At 39.0% G+C, this 16,427-nt stretch overlaps 1 protein-coding gene across 1 annotated transcript in view; it reads right to left on the bottom strand.

The window, feature by feature from the left end:
* Window positions 1-16,427, bottom strand: part of megf6b (multiple EGF-like-domains 6b) — a 78,069-nt gene that overhangs the window by 30,843 nt on the left and 30,799 nt on the right. The window contains exon 5 of the mRNA XM_055221949.1: window positions 3,524-3,646. Within this exon, the coding sequence (XP_055077924.1) occupies window positions 3,524-3,646 (123 nt within the window). The remainder of the gene's footprint in view (window positions 1-3,523; window positions 3,647-16,427) is intronic.

Here is a 16,427-nt window from a genome sequence, read left to right as displayed (position 1 = left end):
TCAGTCATCAGAGGTGATAGATTGATACTTCACTAACAACAATGTGAAAAACTCAAGAATGCTCTACCTAGGGGCTCCTCTTTGATACGAACATAAACAGTCACTCCAGGAATGCCAAAAGTCAAATTTGGTTATTCCCGATCCAAACATCTGAGAGTGGAATGAGGCGTGCAGTTAAATGGGCTATTCAGAAGCTAAGCACTGAATTCTCAAATCCGGCGCCAATAAATACAGCATGGTTACAAGCGCACTATACGGAGCAAAACAGGGTGACGTCCAAAAGTAATACAGACTTTTAATATACTTTTAATAAAGGAGTGGTAATATAATGTCATTACGTCATCAAACAGGTATCCAACATCAAGTTCAGGCACAATATAATCAGCTAGATCTATTTCTCAGACATGTTCATAAATGTTATAAATCGTTTAATTAAATTCAAGGCCAGACAGTTAATTCTTGGAAAAATGTCAACATTGTAAAAGATCAACATTGAAATAGGTAAAGGAGGAGGAGTAAGAGGAGTAAATGGCTGAGCAGTGTAGATGAGATGCTGTAGTATTTGGCAGTGGTTGTGGTAGTGACACATTTCTCACAGTATACAAAAACAGTAGTTGTGGTAGTTGGTTCAGAAAGTACTTGCCTCACAGGGGACTGTATGTGGAATTTGCATGTTTCTTCCTATTTCTGGGTGAGAAACATGCATAATAGGTAGAATCCTCTAGCCAATGTACTACTGACCAAACCTAGCTCAAGATCTGGTGATGAGTTCGTAGACGCTGCTCCTGACAGGTTGTCCCAGAGGTATTGAAGGACATAAAGCTTAAGAAATAAGGCTAATCTTGGTAAATGGTAAATGGTTAGATTTTTATATAGTGCTTTTCCAATTCCAAGTCCCCCACAGCGCTTTACATCAAGGAACTACTCACCCGTTCACACACAAATTCATAAAAAAAGTGCATGCAGACAATGGGAGCGAGGTGCGTTATGTGTCTTGCCCAAGGACACAACAGAAGATTCATCTGTAGGAGCTGGAATCACACCGCCAACCTGTGGGTCAGTGGTCCTACATGTAAAAATACTGCAATTTGTAGCTATCCTAACTTTAAATGCCCTCATATTTTTAGCAGTCACCACAGCTGCCATAATCTTACAGTGAATGAAGCTTTTACAGTGAGTATTTGGACCGACATGGCATTTCCACAGGAGTGATGGATGCCAGGTGAACAGCAGCAGCAGCAGCAGCAGCAGCCCACCCCTGAGGCATAGACACACACAGGCCAAACCACTACTATGAAAATACAGAGGGACAAACAAGGCCTACAGTCTGCTCTGTTCTGGTTAATCACTTTAAGCTCAATATTGAGACTGGCGATCTATTTTCTCTTCACTTTTATGGTTTTACTGATCTGAGCTACTTAATGTATTTGGCATGACTAGAACAATATTTACACTACGGCAGACCACCTGCACAAGTTGTTCGTTAATATAGAACAGTGCGGCCATTTAAAATAAGGGATAACGTCCAGCAATGTCCAAAAAGTACTGAGCGAGACAAATGGTTTTCAGAGTTTGCCAACAGTAGCATTCTCCTGTCAAGGCACGAGGATTTCAACCACTACTTGGCAATGCACGGCTTAAAGTTTTCAAGAAAAACAACAACAAATGAAAGATGGACAGATCAAGGAAAATATCATATTAAGAAAACTGGGATCACACAAATACCTTACAGCTCTACGGTTAAAGAACAAACTTATGAACTTTTAGATTTGTGTTAACCTCTTATGCATCAATACAGATATGTTGGCTAAATAATCTGTCAGAAGGAGACAGTAGTATTCAATTATACAAACTTTTGGAAGAAATGGTATAAGAGTAGATGTATCTCTCTGTTCCTTGAATTCTTTTTGAGTAATTAAGTATCATTATACTTTTAAGAATCAGTATTCTTCAGCCAAAAGGTTGTAAAGTGACAAATGTTTTAGACAATATTAAAAGTATTGAACATTTATCATTTCTTGCACTTTTGCTTAACTTCAGATGTTAAGTCCAATATTAAGTCCAAATACAGTTTATCTAACTTAGCAAATATCTGGGCCATTTACTTTTAATACTCCCACTAAAATACGTCTATAGTTTTAAAGTAACAGCGTAACAGTACTTTGATGTGAGTTACATTTTTGACCATACTGACCCTCTCCTCTGGCAGTCAGTCAGACAGTAGCAGTACACAGCCTTTTCCCCAGAGTGAGTTATGTCTAACCACTAAGTGAGCGGATATCTTTGGTCAGACTCTTGTGGGATTTCCTCCACTCCTCGCTCCTCACTCCGGGTCGTCATGCCGACTGAAAACCGATCACTTTTGGCACTAACAGCGTATATGCACAAGCCCGACTTAGACATGCACGCTCCCAGTCATTCGCTGTGGACTCCTGCCAAGTGTAGGCAATTAGGGCATTATTATTATTGAAAGACGTGGTTTAATATAATTGCGGTTTGAGAGCGAAGATAATACGCTACTTTCAATCAATGCCAGGAAAAGACTGGATTCATTGTTATGAAGAAAAGGATGTTTATTATTTGATGACATCCCAGCTGCTATTACTACTACCACCACCACTAGTACAACTACTACGACTACTACTACTAACATTACTACTCCTCTAACTTCTAATACTGGTATAATAACTAGTCCTTCTGCTGCTACAATGCTATTCTCAGCTAATAATAATGTAATAGCAATAAAAACTGAAGAAATGAGTGCGTCAGTGTGTCAAAAGCGTAATCTACAGGTGCTCTGCTAGGATGTGGCCAAAAGATATTAAAAACAGATTTCATACTTTCACACTCAGTGGCTCGGATCTCTTCTTGACTGCTGTACACGCATATTTGTGGTAACATTGGCAAGTGAATCGTAATCTGTTCCGAATGTAAGCCTAATTATACTTTGTCTACTTATATTGACAGTATACTTATTTCTACTGTACTTATAAAGTGTATTATCTAGTATTAGTGTGTTGTTTTAGTGTTGGTCAAGCTGAGCATATACATTTGTTGATGTTGCCCTGTAGAACTTGAGCACATGTGTACGATCAGTAGTGACATCTGGTGGTGATCTGAAGAGGTAAAACTATTGTAAAGCAGAGCAAATGTTGGATAAAAATAGGACAGCGCATTGTAATAACTGTAATGTGTGTATGGCAGTTACTTATGCTTTACCAGTAAATACAAAGAATCATTTGTTATTCTAATTGTTGGCCTATTTCCCCTTCATCTCTGGGATTAGGGGATCTGGAAAATACTTTTGGAGGACTGAGTGAATATCTGAGACAATTTTAACAGTGTGTAATGTTTTTTCTGCCCGTCACGGTTTTGGCCAATTCCTTCAGTCAGCTCAAATGTGCTCTAGTATCTTCGAATATGTGTCTATATTCAGGATACAGTGAGAAGATATTTGAGAAGATGATAAGACAGAATTAACTGCAACATTGGCAAAATTGACTAGCCAATGAAAAGCCCTCACCTTGGCATGTGCGTCCGTCCTCGTCGAGTCTTTGACCTGGAGGACATCTGCAGTAGAAGCTCCCGATGGTGTTACAGCACAGAGCCTCACAGCCTCCGTTTGTCTCCTCACACTCGTTCACATCTGAAACACAGAGAGAAGGAGGAAAAGTTAGAAAACATTTTACACTTTTATCAAAACTCACTACAGATGCCACTTGAGGTAGCTTTGTGCTTTAGTTTAGGGTTTTAAAGGTTCACTATGTAAGTTTTCTGCTACATAATCTGCCACGTCCTTGTCTCCATGAAAATGTTATTGCTTTGCCTGGAATTTTCCACAATTTCTGATGTAGACTTAGTGTTGGTCTAATCTAGGTCCAGTTATGGTGTCAGTTCCAGTTTAGTTCAAACTTAACAAAGAACTGACCATTAGTATTTCATCGCTCATGGTCAAGTAAAGAAATACAATGAGATTACGCAAATGACAAATTGAACTTCCTTATTTAAACTGAAAATAAACTCATAAGCCTCTTTTCCACTGGCACGGTGTACTTGGGACGCCTTGGTTAGTTTAATACAGCTCCCTCCAGCTGAGCAGGGCTCTGCTCCATGAGACACTAACGTCACTCAAACATAGCTCATGTTTTCTTAATAAATCAAATCTAAATCGTATCTGGATTATACTCATAATTGCATGGATGATCTCAGCAATTAACAAAAAGATGTTTAGTAATTCCACATTTGTAGCACTGTTAGGATAAACACAAAAAACTACTTTAGGTTTATCATCAGATTTTTCTGCATTTATTTCATTTCTCTGCAACTCTGCACCACATTTTAGTGTTCCTTTATGTAATGCATTGGGTTTGGCTCATGTTAGACGTATTATGCACTGGAAATATGATATAGTCACTCTTTATACGTAAGTGGTGTGTATCCATAAACAGGAAACAGCTGCTGCTTTCGTTCTAGCTTTGTTTTGGGAGCATGTCGGCCCAACATTTCATTTGCCATAACTGTAAATACAGCGGTTTATCACAAGATTTTTTTATTTTATGTTTATATCTGCTTTTTGCCTCCTGACTCTCTTGTCCAATCATATCATTTGGTCGATGCCTGGAGCCGTACTGTGCCGACCCCAGCCCCAGCTGGGAGTTAATCCCCTCCAGGGTCCACATTGGACCCCTCAAACATGGTGGGATGGTTCACTTTGTGGAGATACTTGCAGCCTGTGCTGATCCACTCCAAAGTGAACCCATGGATAATGAAAACTCTATATCCATCTTTCTTTTTTAATTGGCACATTTCTTCCTAATCCAGATCAGTCAAAAGATTCTCAAAAGCCAACAGAACAAGTCAGTTTTGTGGGTTCATTTCCTCAGAAGCCTCAGTGGGTTGGATTCTCTTCTCAGACTACACATAATTACAGGGGTCGTGTCCAGGGCTGGCAGCTCCACAAAGAGCAGAAACTCAGACAAACTCAACTACTGTATGTTTGATAAAGATAAGAGACACAAGGACCCTGATAATGAAAATTACTACAAACATGGTTACTACTACTGCCAATACTAGAAATAACGCTACTGCTGTTACTACTAGTGATTTAAATACAACGATTATACAACAAATAGTGTTACTCAGTTGCTCTCGGCATAAACATAATTGGTTGAGCAGTCATATCCACTTACACACAACTTTGCAGTGTGATTCCAACTCCCACAGATGAATGCTGTCATTGTGTCCTTGGGCAAGACACTTAACCCCTCTCACCCCCAGTGTCTGGGTACATTGGTGGATGAATGTGTGTGTCAATGCTTGTGTGGTTCCTTGATGTAAAGCCCTTTGAGTTGCTTGAAGGTGGAAAAGTGCTATATAAATATGTGACTGTTTAGCAAACCTAGAAATTATATTAACAAGGGCAACATGAGACATAAATCCCCCAAGATCATACACAAAAGAAGACTTTGACATATTTGTGTAGTTTTCTATTTATTTCACTTTTCATATCACATTTGTTTGTTTTCAGTGAAGGAATTGATTTGAAGGTGAATGCATTGTATGGTTTGAAAAGTATTAGAATCTCTGATGGACTCTCCAGCTGTGTAATGTAACCTCACAAATATTGGATGCGGAGACAAATAATTTTGAAGGAAAAAAAGTGTATATATAATACGGGATCATTTTCCACAGGGACAATAATATAGTATTCAGTTGAGAAAACTCTAGTGAACCCAACTGTAAATTTTACCACCACTACTATAACAAACTACTACAAAGAATATGGTTCTGCAGTAGTTGTACTATCACTATTGCATTACTCAGTTCCTACTATACAACAGCTGCTACCATCATTACTACTGAAACAACAACTATTTTGAACATTCCTTGCATCAAGCTGCTATTAATATGATTCTGTAATGTTTTACAAAGGGCAGATCAGTTTGATAAGAACAGAGGAAACTGACCTACAGCACATGCATTCTTGGACAATTATCTTCATATGGCCATTTGTCAGAAAAGATTAGAATCACTGGAGATTTATGTGACATGCTGGAATTCAGGATTTGACATCAATACTGAAAGAATCCGATACTAGTATTATTGTAATGATTATGGCTAATATTTCCAATAATGTGAGTACTACTACTGTTGCTGCTGGTACTTCTACTACTGATAGAAAAGTAAAATGAACTCATAAGTCTCCTTTCGACTGGTACGATTCACTTGGGACGCCTTGGTGGTCCAAACGAGCAGGGCGTTGCTCCGTGAGACACTGACGTCACTCAAACATAACTCATGTTTCCTTAATAAATACAATCTAAATCAGATCTGGATACTCGTAATTATATGGCTGATCTCAGCAATTCACAAAAAGACGTTTAGTAATTCCAAGTTCATGGCGCTGTGAGGCTTAAGCTAGCTTAAACACAAAAAAATATTTGAGGTTTGTCATCAGCTTTTTCTGCTTTTATTTCATTTCTCTGCCATGTTTTTATGTAATGCATTGGGTTTGGCTTATGTTAGATGCATTATGCACTGGAAATATAATATGGTCAAAAGAATCATATACTAATATAACTGCAACAGGTTTTTTCTTACTTCAGTCTGTTACAAATGCTAAGATAATGTGAATACTGCAGTTTATTTGGCTTTGTGATTGTGATTTCAACTACTACTTAGTGCTACTACACCTAAGCTGGTCGGGTCTTGTTCATGCCCTAAAAAGTGATTGCCGTGGGATTAGGTTTCAGGATTAGCATGTAATGTTATCTCCTGCCAAGTTAATCTTAAATAATCTTCAATAAATCTAAAAATCCAAGAAATCCAAAGTCTTTAAAATCAGTACATGCAAAACACACTGGCCTCTGTCTGTGGAAAAAATTAGCAAGGAATCCTTTTTTTTCCTGGACACCACAGGAAAAAAACGATTTGAAGTGGTTTATGGGTAGCTACGAGTATTTTTCTGTGTTATTGCGAGAAACCTTGTACTGTAACCGTCGACAGAAATTTGGGGGCCTGGGGCAGTAAATCTCAAATGGCACCCCTCTCTAATATAAAGTAATAGAAAGAGGATCCAATTCTGGGCCCCTAAAACCCTGGAGCCCGGGACAACAGACCCCTTATGTGTGATAAGTAGGGTTGTCAAAAGTATAGAAAATTAGATACGAATCAATACTAAAACTAGATACTCGAGCGAGTATGAATGCAAAAAAAAAAAAAAAAAAAAAAAAAAAAATCACATAACTGGAAAAAATTTCATCTTGTTTTTAGTTTTATCAGAACAAATATAAGAATGCAATCAACAAATACTATGCTGACAAGAATGTGAAGGTCCTGTTTGTCAGTTCCTGGTCTGTTTTGGCTCTAGTGAGTTGAGACTGCTGTTGTTTTGCTCTTGTTTTGGTGTGGGTTACGGCCTACAGCAGCCCTTGTATTCAGAAAATAAACAACCAGAAGAAATCGCGTGTTTCCTTACACCAGACACCGCAACAATACAGTGTAAAGCTATATGGGAACAAAGTAGATGGTGATGACAGAGGAAAATCCCATTTTGTCCATTCAGTATGCTTCTTTGGTAAGTTGCAAAACCCAGTAACACTTGAGCAGCCAATTAAGAGAATGACCTTCACTTCACAACATCTGTAAATGTTCAGACTGAAATACAGCAGCTCTGTGTTAGTGTCATAAAAGATAAACATGTACTGAGCATGCAATGAAAAGCTTTATTAGTCCTGTCCTACGGCTAATCACTAGATAATTGGAGTTTTCATTGTACTGGTCTGTAGTGGTTCATAGTGTGTGGAGTGATCGTAAATGGAAATAATTGTATTTAAAATTAAGAAGATCTTTTTTTTTTTCTTTTTTATTGTATTGTAAAATGTTTGTGTGTATTTGATTTGCTCATTTATTTTTGATGTTTGTGGGTTAAAGTTGAATCTATTTTATTTGATTTAACCTTTATTTATCCAGGTAGGTTGGCTAGGAACCAATTTGTTCATTTAAACAATGACCTGATGTACTGATTTGTTTTAGGGGGCACCATACTTAAACTCTCCATCATTTTCACACTGAGGGAGCAGACAGTCGCCCACAGCCTCTAGACTCATCGCTCATAGTAGAGACACACCGAGACAGAAGAGACAGAGAGGGACATTGAGTAGAAACCAGAACTGGAGTCAAGACCAGGATTAAGCAGACTGATTCTCATATGGGACCCGCCTCACCCCCTCTCAACCGCCTCCTCTGGCTCCTCAGGCCACACAGCTGTGAGGAGGACTTTAAACAGCACTGTCCTGGGTCAGAGTCAGGATCACCAGTCTACACGTCTTTCTGCCCAATCAGGAAGCAGGAATGTGGAAGAAATGGTCATGAACATACACCTTACAGGTTAAGGTTTCAGATCCTTATACTTTTAACAAATTAAAGATCCACTTTGTAGCTTTTTCTAGTGGAGTGTACACAATACATACATTACAGTAAGCAGGCTTGCCTTTCCACAGTTCTGGCCCATAACTTGGCCTGGTGGTTTCATCTCCTTATCTCCTTACAGATATAGATGAGTTTAATGCTTTGCTGTGGAACATGGCAACGCAATTATCTCTCCATACATACAAGCGGTTGCAGACCTACCAGAAACGTTACGTAGTGAACCTTTAGCCATTATTCATTAGTAAATATAGTTGGTTTACTCTTCTGGATGTATCACTATATTTTCTATATTTATACTCAGTGTCCACCCAGTTGCATCCTAAAACAGTACAACCTCTTAGCTAGTAAAACTAACTGTCGTTAAACTCCATGGCCTCATGAAAACACGAGTGAGTCCTGGGGCTAAAGTTACTTAATTTTTTTCTTCCCATCAATCAATCCTTCATCAGTGTGGCCTCCAGCTAATCCAACACATCTCCAGAGGACGACCAGACAGCGAAGTGCTCAGCCTGACCCTGCCCAGAGAAGGGTGTCCTGTGTGGGCAGCTCCTCCCTGACCTGACCCTCATGAGGAACAGAGGGTGGAAGTCTCAGATCAGACACCTCAAACAAGGACCTGTGTTGTAGGAATCCAAGTTTGGATGAGGGCAAGGTCAAAGTTGAACCCTGCAGAGGCCCCCAGGATCATTTCAACATGTGTTCGGAGTGCTTCTCCTACTAGTATTTGGCACAAATCAAGATCCAGTCATTTAAAAAGCTTGCAGCTTTTTAATTGAGAGGTCTACAGCCAATCATGTGTCAGTATAAGCATTTATTTGTTTTTATTTTTTTTAATCAATTGAAAATCGTGCTTGATCAATACGAGCACATTATTCTAGTACTGCTGTTTATCTCTCTGCCATTTGTCAATTAAAGTCTGTATTATGTGAGGGTCAAAAGTCAACTCTCAAAGTTGAACCCATGCAGTGCTAAGGCGCCATAGAGCGATCACTACAACATGTGCGAAGAGGAGTGTCAGGTATAACAAGTCAGGTCTGCTATTACTAGTCTATAATACAGCTGGGATCAACAAATTTATTGCCATACTGTGGAACATTCCAGGCAAAGCAATAACATCTCCATAGAGACAAGTAGGTGGTGAACCCATCATCAGAAAAAGTAACTATCAACCTAAGAGATCCATTAGATTTTTTACATCAGCCTATCTAACGCTCAAACTGCCACAGCTACCAGTATGTTATTGATGTTATTGCAGTTTTCACACATTTTTTTACAGCTGCTCATATTTACCAGGTGCTGTGGGCCTGACAGAGACAAAAGGAGAGGATGACTCAGGAGAGAACTACCGGACTGTGGGGTCAGTAATGCTGTTTAACTGTGACTGAAGGATATGAGCTGGAACTGACTATTTACTGCACATCATCTAAACAGGAAATGCATCACGACCTTTGAACTCCAATCCAAGTGATACTTAACATGTTTGCTCCAGATGACAAACACAAAGATGGCACCAACTGAAACCACAAATCATGGGGTTCAAGAAATGACTCAGATTTACCAACAATGTTCTCAAGTGTGAGTCTCTTACTGCTCATCCAAGCCGCTACTGCAGAACTGAAGCGTCTTCAATTAAAAAACTTTCTGTCCAGTTCACAGAATTGAATTTTTCTTTTACAATGCACTCAAGTACACAAAAACAGAAAAGTATGAGAGCATGGACAATGTACTATTACACAATTACCACCAAATCCACACAATGGGCAACAGTAGCTCAGTTGGTTTAGTGTTTGTCCACTGATCCGAAGTTTGGCGGATTCAGTCTCACTCTCAACATAAACATCTTTGGGAGAGCGGTCAGATCCATTGGCCCACAGGTTGGTGGTCTAATCCAGCTCCCACAAATTAATGCTGCCATTGTGTCCTTGGGCAAGACACTGTATGTGTGAATGGGTGAGTGATTCTTTGAAGGTGGAAAAGTGCTACATAAAAATGTGACCATTTATTATTTTACAATGAATTCACTTTTATAATTTTGTAACAAAATGATTTATAATTTTGGTATCACAGTTATTATTTTAAACAATGTCATTCTTAAGCCATGATACAGGTTTCATTAATTGTTATTAGTAAAGCAGATCTACTGCAAATCCTTAAATGTACAGTCTGTAACATTTCTGTACCCTCCACCATAAAAGTTACGTAGTGCCTCTTTAAATAGCTGTCAGTAATGCTCTATTAATTCCCTTTATGGTTTTAAATCAACACAAGAACTTAGACTTACCCAAAACTCACAGTAATCCAGGTTTGGACCATTGCAGGAATAATAAAGGACTGTATTATTGGCCACATTATAGTTATCTTTAAAAACAGTCATCTATTCACCTCAATTTGAATTTGGTTCAACGCTGCCCCCTACTGTTCACCTCCACTAAAATAACCTAGATGTGATAAATTTTATGATTACACAGCTGTACAAATCACATATAACTTCACTACAGTGCCCTCTTTGGATAAAAATGCTCCAGTCTGCCTCTCCATAGACTCCCATAGACCTTAAATTTGGGAAATACTCATAAACTAAATCCTATCTGATGCATACTTTGTCCCACTTTTCTTGTATAGCCTTGTAATTGTGGTCACTGTCGCAGCTGGCCTAGCTCAGATCATAATGTAATTTTACAGGTTGGGGAAGTAGATTTGACTATTAAAAGTCAAAAGAGTAACCACTTAGACCTCATAATGTGTACCTCTCATGTTTGGGAAGTGTAAACCTGTATTTAAGAGCCATGTGAATTTCTATAAAATCATTAACCGTCAGTGTTAAGTTTGGCAACACCGGAATAAAGCTCTTTACATAGAAATGACATCAATGTTGAGATTTATACGGTCCTATTTAAACTTTTATGGGTTGGGCTGGGGTGAGGCTACTTTCTATTGACAAAAGGTTGATTAAATGCAAATAGAAATCAATAATGTTTCAACTTGCTTTGTACTGCCAATGAATCCCGTAGTAAAGTCCCACCCTTAAAACAAACTGATATTTTGACATATTCAAACTGATACGGCCAGCTGAGGTGGCTCGGGTATCTGTTCAGCAAGCTGTTCTCCGAGCATGTCCCACCGGGAGGAGGCATCCTGAACACGCTGGAGGGTTTATGTCTCCTCTGCTGGCCTGGGAACGCCTTGGGGTCCCAACGGAGGAGCTTGAGAATGTATTTGGGGTGAGGGAAGTCTGGGAGTCCCTGCTTAGACTCCTGCGCCCACGTCCCGGCCCCGGATAAACGGAAGAAAATGGATGGATGGAAACTGATACATGAATCCTTTAGAATTTTCTTTATATGAGCTGAAACTGACTATTTACTGCACTCCATCTTAACAGGAAACACATCACGACCTTTGAACTCCGATCCAAGTGACCCTCGACATGTTTGCTGTGGACGACACACACAAAGATGGCACCAACTGCAACCACAAATAATGAGTTTCAAGAAATGACTAAAGTTTACCTTGCAAATCTTTATTGTAACTACAAAACTGGCACATTTTTGTTCACTGTTCACACTCAGTAGAGGCTGGAAGTAATAACAGTTATGATATCACCACTTTTGAACGTATGAAAGAATGAAGAAGAAAGAAAGAATCTAACTGCCAAACTCCCAGTAATAGGGCTGCTCATTCACGTGAGCTGCCCTCAGAGGTCAATGGGTTTTTCAATGCATGGCTAAGCAGGTTCACTGTCATGACTCTACTTCACTTCTCCTAAATATATTCGGTTCTTTGTCGTTTCCAACAGTAGCCCTCCTCATATCACTCTTTTTCAGGGCAAGTGTTGACAAGAAAACGCTGCGGAGGATTTGTTGCGAGAAATAGTGAGGGGGCTGTCGACTAGAGGCTGAAATATCAATCAAGTGGTTCCTGCATAGCTTATTATCCAGACCAGTGAGCCTTAAATTTTAATATTTGTGCACGTTTGATCTCCAGGGGATTTATGTGTGACTTCAAAGACGCTCAAATCCAGTCTTCAGGTTTGTTTAGTGAACGGTCTGCTCCGCCGCGTTCTTTTAATCCCCGTTTTGACGAGATGTTTCACCTCAGCAGGTAAATACAGGGGAAGCCAGAGAGAGGCTTAAATGGTTAACTGGGAGACGCTTTGTTTATTAATATCAGTGGTGAACACGAGACTCAGTCAACACTTGAACTAATTGTAGAGTCACAGCTTTTATTTAGGGGCAATTATTCCAGTGACGTCAGTTATTTCTGTGCTTATTTAAAGGGGCACTAGGTCATTTTTTCTGAGACCGCTTCTGAGTGCCCATACTAGGTTATAATGTAGTTTCCTCATCAAAAACAACCCTGGAGTTGTGTTTCATTCACACATGTTTAACACACAAACCCTGAGTTCTTCTCTCAACCAGAAAACGCTCTGTTCCACTTTGTGATGTCATGTGGTAATACAGGAAGTGCTCCAATGTGTTTTTAAACTCCTTACACCTTCACTAGGATTATTTGGCTCTGGAATTGCCAATCTGTACTGAACTAAAGGTAAAAAAAATGCTGTTAACTTAAAAACTACCACTTTATGACATCACAAGGTGGAACAGATCATTTTGAGCTTTGGAGATGTAGACAGACGAATAATAAAGTATTATTCAAGCATGTGTGAATGAAACAAAACACAACTCCAGGTATGTTTTTGATGAGGTAACAACATTATAACAAGGCTTAAAGTTCATAATGGTCTATTTTGTGTAATATAGCACCTCTAAAGTAAGAAATCATGTTATTAAAGTATTTTAATTGAACAAATGCAAGATAGATTAGCTCATTGTCATACTGTGGAACATATCAGGCAAGACAATAACATTTTCATGGAGAAATAGCACATACCCACCAAAAATATTGCATACACATTACATATACATAGTTTTAATATAAATATTTTCCCATGCAGTGATATGTAAGAATTCAGCGATGAATCCATAGCTTAGCCACCACATTAACTGGTGGTATAGCAAAACTATCTTAGCACTGCAATGTCCAGGTAGAATAGCATAATATTTTATTCTATAACATAAACTTGGATGCTAAATAGTGTAGGTTGTATAAGACAGAAGGATGTTTACTACCATAAGTCCATATAGCTGCTTTAGATATCCCCGTCACCTTCAAATATAATCTATTTAAGGGGGAAGATTTAAGAGACAGAACTATTCATGCTGATGGATGATGCAAAAAAGTAGGGTTGTTGTCATAGTAATTAACAATTTAACTCAAAAGAGCTTATCCTATACAGCTTTTGAATGATGAAAAGTTCTCAAAATATTATTTAAGAAGGTGGGACCCCTGAAAAGTATTGATGTGAGCAGTTGATCCAGCGCTCTCACAGTTAACCTTTTGTCCTGTTTTGTACTAATTTGTTGAACAACTTAAACTATGCCATTTTGTTTCACTGTTTTGTCTGTGATCATGTGACAGAGCTGTACATCTTTTTAGTGTCAGTAAAACTTATGGGATGCTCTGAATATAGGCCAGCTGCTCCCCATTTTTCCATATATGCCTGTTTTTATGATGTACATGGAAGAACATGAGCAAGTGAATGCCTCGTGGACCTCCAGCATTTGACCTTTGACCCCTCTGCATGTGTTGGATATATTCCTAGACTTGCCCTAACCTGCAGCTATGCTAACCCTGACCCGAACGCTTTGAGTGCATGGGACAAAACCCAAGGAGGAATCCAAAAATGACTTGTTGTGGTGTTTTCTTCTCATGCAGGGATGGAATGTACACACAATGGAAAAACGCCACAGGCCAGAGAACAGTGATGACAGCGTGACAAAGCCAGGGCATAAAATGTTATGATGTGGTTATAGTTGGGGTGACATTACATGGTTAAGAGTCGTTAAACGTTGAAAGGAACAGTGAGTTATACGGGCTGCAGGTGATGTATTTATTAAATATAGGTACTTGTGATAATGATGGAGGAATAGCTGCAGGTCAATGACATGTGTACATGTGTGAATACAGTGTAAAGTACCAATTATGACTGAAGACGGTTGTATATCTTTGCTTAAATGTAAGGACAACATAGGAGGATAATAAAACTGTCAAATTCTATTCAATATGTCATAGGAGACTGTTTCACAATAATAATAATGAGAACATTTGAGCATAATAAAAATTGTATCTACACAATGGCAAATGTCTTTGGCTGCACTGATGTCTCTGATTCACTGACAATTATGACAACTGTGACTTACAGTCACATATAGTTGGTCTACTAACAATAAAATATCCTGTTGTCTCCATTTTGACAAAAAACCTAGTAGTGCTGTGTATTATGATTTTGTGGTTGTACGGAAATCTCAAAAATTCAACCATATTGACTAAATTATTCAGTGTGCATGAGTTCACCACCAGATACAACATAATTAAAATCAGATTAGCATTTTTGCTACTTGGAGACAATTCTTCTGCCATACAAGACTTGAGAACCACACACAAACAGTCCTGGGTGTAACTAATACTTAGTTACTATAACTGAATTACAAATAAAGTAATCCTAAAGTAATTACTTCCTTGAGGCAGTAACTAAGTAGTGTAATATATTACACATTTTAAGAAGTAACTAGTAACTAATTACTTTTCAGAATAACTACCCCAACACTGCTGATAAATCTACACTAACATTAAACTGTCACATCCAGTGTCTCTTGCCCCCGGCCTGCCCTCTGGCCTTGTTCCCTCGGTGTCCTCCAGTCTAAACTAAAGTGTGAATCTCCCTGTAATGACAAGGCCCAGGGCACTCAGGGCAGGGTGGGGAGCATTCTGCCCCTCCCACCTGCCTTTCGTGCCACACAGAGCCATAATCTCCCCCCTCTCTGCATCATTAGGCCCTTTACAGCTGCCCCAATGAGAGGTCAGTGATGGGACGTCCCATAGATCACAAGTGACAAGACTTTGCACAGTACAGTTACACCTGTAATGAAACTAATCCTCAACTTGCAGGCCTTTTATCTCTCCTGGACAAAATAGGCAACTTTTGATCTTCTCTTATTTTTCAGAACTTTGTATGTATTTTCTAAAATCAACCCAGTTTTGCCCAGTTGCTCAGTGTATAGCAATGTTCATGATACAGTATAGTTATGGTACTGGCATTGTGCTCTTGGGCAACGCATTTTATCCACCTTGCCTATGAAGGTGGTGAGTGATTAGGAATTAATGAAATATTTCCAACACCTGAAGATGTTATTGCTTGACTTGAACCAAGTAACATGTCAGCTCTGTGAAGAGGCGAGCTCGCTTACAGCAAGAATGCATGTATTTCAGGGTATTTTTTTAGCAATAGAAACACCAATAGAGGCTAAAACAGTGGAGCATTCTTGGGCAAGCAAAATCATCTCATTGGAAACAAGCAGGTGGCTGACCCAAACCAGAAGATTTACTTACTATGTACTAGTGCACATTTAAGTTGCTAATGTTCTCTTCACAAACACTGGTATTGAACACATGTTGTTGATTGATAGCCATCTGCAAAACCATGGATCACATTTTGAAAACCACAGGCTTGTTGGCAGTAAATAACTAATTAGTATCTTATATGACTTGCTAAATATTGTGTAATTAGCTGGAGTAGGTTGTGCATCTCCATGACCACCCAAGTCTAAAGCAGGCATGTGCGGGGTGGCACCAGCACTGAATAAAGCGAATAAACCCATTAAACTGCAACAACAGAAAACATGTCAGCAGCTCTGTGAATGCCCCATTAACGCTCCAATTTACGACCCTCCCAAAAACCATCCATAATTGTAAAACGGCAATATACCGTCAGGGTATGACCTTTTGCCACTTTGTCCAAATAGCTCTCATTTTCACCATTCCAACCTGTGCAAAAACCAAAGTACAAAAACAGATTTTAACCTGAAACCTGGGAACTTTAGGAACTCTGGGATTATCTTTGGCATTCCATATTTTCACCCATTTTACAACTTTTTCCTTTC

The sequence above is a fragment of the Periophthalmus magnuspinnatus genome, chromosome 5, assembly GCF_009829125.3.
Source record: "Periophthalmus magnuspinnatus isolate fPerMag1 chromosome 5, fPerMag1.2.pri, whole genome shotgun sequence".
Lineage (NCBI taxonomy): Eukaryota > Metazoa > Chordata > Actinopteri > Gobiiformes > Gobiidae > Periophthalmus > Periophthalmus magnuspinnatus.
This window is presented reverse-complemented; position numbering and strand designations above follow the sequence as displayed.